Raw genomic sequence first — 5,713 nt, 5'->3', positions numbered from 1 at the left:
GAAGGAATTGAAAATGTGAAAATTTAGCCACTTCCCTTTTGCTCGTTATGTAGTTACATGGGATTAAAAAAATAATAATATCCTTGTTTTGCAGCTGTCGTGAGTGCCATTCCTGTGCCGACCCTAGAAAGTGCCCAGTATCCGGGAATCCTCCCGTCACCCACGTGTGGATACCCCCACCCGCAGTTCACTCTCCGGCCTGTGCCATTCCCAACGCTGTCGGTGGACAGAGGATTCGGAGCAGGAAAAAGTCAGTATAATGTATTTTCCTTTCTTTTTTTTTTTAATTTATTTATTTAAATTCGTTTCAAGTATACAGTACATTGGTTAGACATCTATATAGTTCATAAAACGATCCCCGCAATTGCTTCCTCCCTCCCCTGGCCCTCCACCTAGCCATCATATTAATGCTAACTACATTCCCTCTTTTTAATAAGAACGAATGAGTAATACCAAGGATGTCTTGTCAAATGTATAGCATTTTGATGTTCTTATTCCTTGGAAAGGATATTTGAATTTCCTTTTCCAGCACAGTCAGTATTTTGGATCCTACTCACCTACATGCTTTTGGACTGATTTTTCTAGGATGTCTTTCCACAGTTCACTCCATTGAAGATGTAAGGAGTGGTGGAGAAATAAAGGTTTAAATGGTTCAGTAAAACAATGATTTTAGGGGTGCTTGAAATTTCATTTAGCATAATGCCCTCTAGGTCCAGCCATGTTGTCACAAAGGGCAGTGTGTCCTCCTTTCTCGTGGCTAAATAATATTCCATTGTACACATGTACCATATCTTCTTTATTTATTCATCTATCTGTCCATGGACACTTAGGTTGTGTCATATCTTGGCAACTGTGAATAATGCTGCTATGAACATAAGAGTGTAGATATCTCTATGAGATACTGATTTTGTTTCCTTTAGGTATAGTATACAGTAAAGTAGGATTGCTGGATCATACAGTAGTTTTATTTTTAATTTTTTGTGGAACCTCCATTCTGTTTTCCATAGTGTCTGCACCAATTTATATTCCTACCAACCATGCAAAAAGGATTCCCTTTCTCCACATCCTTGCCAATACCTGTTATCTCTTATCTTTTTGATGATCTCTGCTCTAACAGGTGTGAAATGATACCTTATTGTAGTTTAGATTTGCATTTCTCTGATGATTAGTGATGTCAAGAACTTTGTCAAGTACCTGTTGGCCATTTGGATGTCCTCTTTGAAAAAATGTCCATTGAGTTTCTCTGCCCATTTTTAAATTCGATCGATTAAATTATTTTTGCTTTTGAGTTTTATTAGTTTTTTTAAGTGCTTTGAATATTTGCCTCTTATCAGATGTGTGGTTTGCTAATATTTTCTCCCATCCCTTAGATTACTTTTTTGTTCTGTTCAGAATTTCCTTTGCTGTGTGGAAGCTTTTGCTTTTGTTGCATTTGCTCTTGGGATCAAATCCAAAAACATTATTACTAAAACCAATATCAAGGAGCTTACCCCTATGTTTTCTCTTAGGAGTTTTACATTTTCAGGTCTTAAATTTAAGTCCTTAATCCATTTTGAGTTGATTTTTTGTGTGTATAGTTTAAAATACTGATCTAATTTCATGGTTTTTATTTTTTATTTTTTATTTTTTTTTTTAAGATAGCAGTCTAATTTCATTTTTTTATGTGACAATTTAGTTTCCCCAGCTTCATTTATTAAAGAGGATATTTTTTCTTAGAAAAATATCATTAGATTTTGATAGGGATCACATTGACTATATAGATCACTTTCAGTAATACAGACATTTTGACAAAATTATTAATTCTTTCAATTGGGGAACACAGAATATCTTTTTGTTTATTTGTGAATTCTTCAGTTTCTTTCATGAATGTCTTATAGTTTTCAGTGTACAGACCTTTCCCTCTTTAATTAAATTTATTTCTAAGTATTTTATTTTTTGATGCTCTTATAAATGAAATTGTATTCTTAATTTTTTTTCATAGTTCATGTGAACACATAGAAATGCAACTAATTTTTGTCTATTGATTTTGCATCCTGATAGTAGCATTTCATTGGCTTTAAGGAAAATAGGAATAGAGATACCCTCAAGCTATTATATATATCCTGGTGATTTTTCCTGTGCTGTTTGACTTTTCTTTCCTTCAAGCACAGCATTTTTAAATCGATTTTATGGCTTTCTTCTCTTAGTTAAGAACAGGTGACTCAGCAGCTCATCTGAGATAGGATGCTTTGTAATAGATAAGATGGTAACAGCAATAAAATATATTTGTGGGGTAAGCTATATTTTTCCAACCCACCAGGGACAGCTCTAAGAAACCATAAATTGTCTAGATATAGTAACATTAGAATTAAAAGACATCAAAAATCTGCCAAGAGAGAATTAGATTTATTTTCCCTTTTCTCACTGCACATCATGTCTACAGAATAGAGTAGTGTGCAAAAACTCGAGGAAAAATTGTCCCCCAAACCATATTGGAAAGAATTAAATGACAAAGATGTGGGAAGTCCAACAAGCAAAAATTTCTGAATCCCAGGACAATTAGGAAGGTGATTTTAGTCAAAGAATTCAGAACCACAGTCCTTTCTTCAATGTCTGAAATGAACTCTTTCCAGCAGAAAAGAGAGGTTATAGTTTTAGCTTAGTTTTTTTCTCATTGTATCATTGCCTATACCACTTTCTTTTGATTTTATCTATGTTCTCTAACTTTAAGAAGGATGTGTAAGAAAAATCCGTAGAATGACCTTCATCTGTTCACTCCAACAATACTGATACAAGCCAAAGTTCATGACTATTTTTAAATTAGAAATTAACTGCTTTATTTTATTCACGGTGTATTTCTGTAGTTTCTTTTCCTTTTTTAAAGACATGGTCTCCTTCTGAAAATCCAATATCCCATTTATTGTTTTCCTTTTCTCTCAATTTGGTACAGCGTGCAAAACTGTCTCATTGAATAATGAAGAAATGACTTCAAAAGTTAAAATTCAATGAAAAAGAAAACAATAAATGAACTAGTATAATTTTTTTTTTCCTGTGGTTATGAACCACAGATCTGTTTCTGTCTGTTATAGTAAGAGATTCATACACCACTGTGGTGCAGGACTTTGATAGCGGGGGAGGCCGTCATATGTGGGGGCAGGGATACCCTCTGTACCTTCCACTCAATTTTGTCGCAAATCTAAAACTGCTCTAGAAAATAAGGTTTATTAAGAAAGGAAGAAATGAATAAATAAATAAACGAAAAAATAAAAAACTTTAGTCTCTTTAGTCAATTTTTTATTTTGTTATTTGTTTAAAAGTAGAGATTATTAAGTAAAGGTGGTTATGTAACTATGATATAACATAATATAAATATAAATTATATAAATAAAGGATTCTTAATAGAGTACTTAGCTCAATAAATTTTGAACCTCATCTAAATTCAAAAGGCAGAGACATTCTACTCCTAGATTTCATAGATCTTTAATATATATATTTCATCATTCATCAAGGATTTTCTGAGCAAAACTGTGTGCAGTGCAAAAGGAATAGGAATGAGTACGTGTTTCCAAGTGATTGCTTAGGAAAAAAAAAAAAACACCCGCTTTTCTAGGATACTAAATATTCTCTAAATCAGTCAGAAACAGTTAACTTCCAGACATTCAGTATCGGTTTCTAAATGCCTTGGAGAACACTAAACATTCCCGTTCTCTCTCAAGCAGAAAACATTTCATGACTCTGACTAGAGACGTCTTATTAGTCACCTTGAGAAACAGTGAAAGGCACACACAGGAAAAGAAAAATTTGACTGTGCAAGTGAGATTCGCCTTCCTCCAAAGTTATCTGAAAAACCTTTGAGTTTTACAAGAGATGAATCACTAAAACATTGCTCCCAAAGATATGTTGCTTTCTGAGTCACAAATAAATCTGAATTTCTCTCCTACCATAAGGAAAATAAAAATATAGGATATCGTACATTTACATTACACACAATTGAATTTGGTGATATATCAATAAAGATTTATATATAGAAAAAAGTTTTTTCTTTTTCTACCAATACACTATAGTTCTAATCTCAGCATCAATAAGCAAATGAACTATCCTTGGGGAACAGGACAAGTGCCATACTTTGAAAACTTCAACCAATAGATAGTCTCGAGTCTGAGTCACTACGAGTGCCTCCATTTCCTCATCTTTAAACAAGTAGGTATTAGTTAAAGTTAGATGATTTCTACTATTCCTTTCAGTTTCGGCATCATCTTGGTGAGAAGGCTGGTCAACTATGTCTTATTTTTTCTGCCCCAGTTCTACCCCAAATTGGAATTCAACTAACACGTGGCACTGGACCTAGATAAAATCAGGAACACAGTGGAGTCCATGGATTTTTCTCTAGTGTCTTTTCAAAAATCCAGGCTGTGAGGAACTGGGATTACTCAGAAATAATGCATGATGCCGTTCCTCTGAGATTGATGAGTGAAGTGCATTCCCAGAAGCGATTGTGTCTCAAAGTATATTTGCTTAGAGTTATTAGTGTGCTCTATTGCTTTCAAAAACTGCAATTTTAGAAAGAAGAAAAATCCTCATTTCCATTTTTGCAATATTTTTACTGGTTATTTCATAGCAATTATTTATGTGTTGACATTAATTATTATAAAGTGCCCTGAGATTTGACTCTGCTGTGTAATCATATGCTATTTATACAATGAATTTCTACTATTTCATCATTTGAAAACGAGTGCCTTGCCAGCATATTTGATTCTCATTTTACTCTCTGAATTGCAGGGAGACTGCACTTCGTGAGTTAAAGGAGGTTTATTTTCAGAGCTCATCACACAGCTACATGTCATGTCACAAGCCAGTTTGTTTCACACAGGTGTCCTAAAGCTGCTGCCTGAACTGGCTAAAAAGGCTCATCTGAAATGAGAGCTTTTCTCCACTGGAGCAGTTGCTATTGTGCTTAAGAGTTTTCACTACCTTAAATGTCAGCCAGTTCTGAAAAGCATTTCTATTACTGCATGTTAAATATAAAAAGTATGAATTGTCTAGAGAAAACCTGTACCTTGTCCATTGTCCTAGGTATCAAGCAAACTTGTCATTTTGAACAAAATGAAAACAGTCCCTTATGACTTACTGATACATTTTGTCTCAAGGATGGGATGCCCCCATTCCCACCTAGCACGTTAGATTAGGCACTTCTCACTGTGTGTGGTACTGAGGATTGATTTCACTAAAGAACTGGTCCATCAGTATCTTGCCACCGTTACTCCCTCAAGGTCAAGCACCTTATTGTGGTGTTTCCAGTGGGAATCATGGTGGCCAGGTGAAAACCAGAGGCTGGAAGTCTGCGCATACAGAGAAATTTTACTTAGAGAACAATGCCTTTTAAGAGAAAGAGAATGGGAGTGGCCTGGAAAAAAAAAATTGTGATGTCATCAGAATTCACATGAAGCTTGAGGTTTTTAAAAAATTAAATTTCAGAAGGCTAAAAAGTACCTGTAAATTTTATTAAACCTTTGATCACAATAATACTTAACATAGCTCTTTCTTTTCAAAAATGTAGAAGAAATAGAAAAGGAAAATATGATGGAAGCAATAAAGAAAGATTCATGAAATATATTATTTCTTTAATGGCTAAAGCAGTTTTAAAAATATGTTGTGAATTAATTGCAACCCATGTTCAATAAAGAGAGAGAGTTACTTAAGGCAGTTTTCTGAGGAAAATTGCAATTTCTTTCCC

At 34.1% G+C, this 5,713-nt stretch overlaps 1 protein-coding gene across 1 annotated transcript in view; it reads left to right on the top strand.

Moving 5' to 3' along the window:
• The window catches only part of DCC (DCC netrin 1 receptor), a 1,008,917-nt gene that overhangs the window by 972,836 nt on the left and 30,368 nt on the right, over window positions 1-5,713 (top strand). The window contains exons 26-27 of the mRNA XM_006919890.1: window positions 95-254; window positions 616-617. Of these exons, the coding sequence (XP_006919952.1) occupies window positions 95-254; window positions 616-617 (162 nt within the window). The remainder of the gene's footprint in view (window positions 1-94; window positions 255-615; window positions 618-5,713) is intronic.

This window comes from Pteropus alecto, unplaced genomic scaffold (assembly GCF_000325575.1).
Source record: "Pteropus alecto unplaced genomic scaffold, ASM32557v1 scaffold146, whole genome shotgun sequence".
NCBI lineage: Eukaryota > Metazoa > Chordata > Mammalia > Chiroptera > Pteropodidae > Pteropus > Pteropus alecto.
Note: the sequence above shows the minus strand (reverse complement) of the source record. Positions and strands in the feature narration are given on the sequence as shown.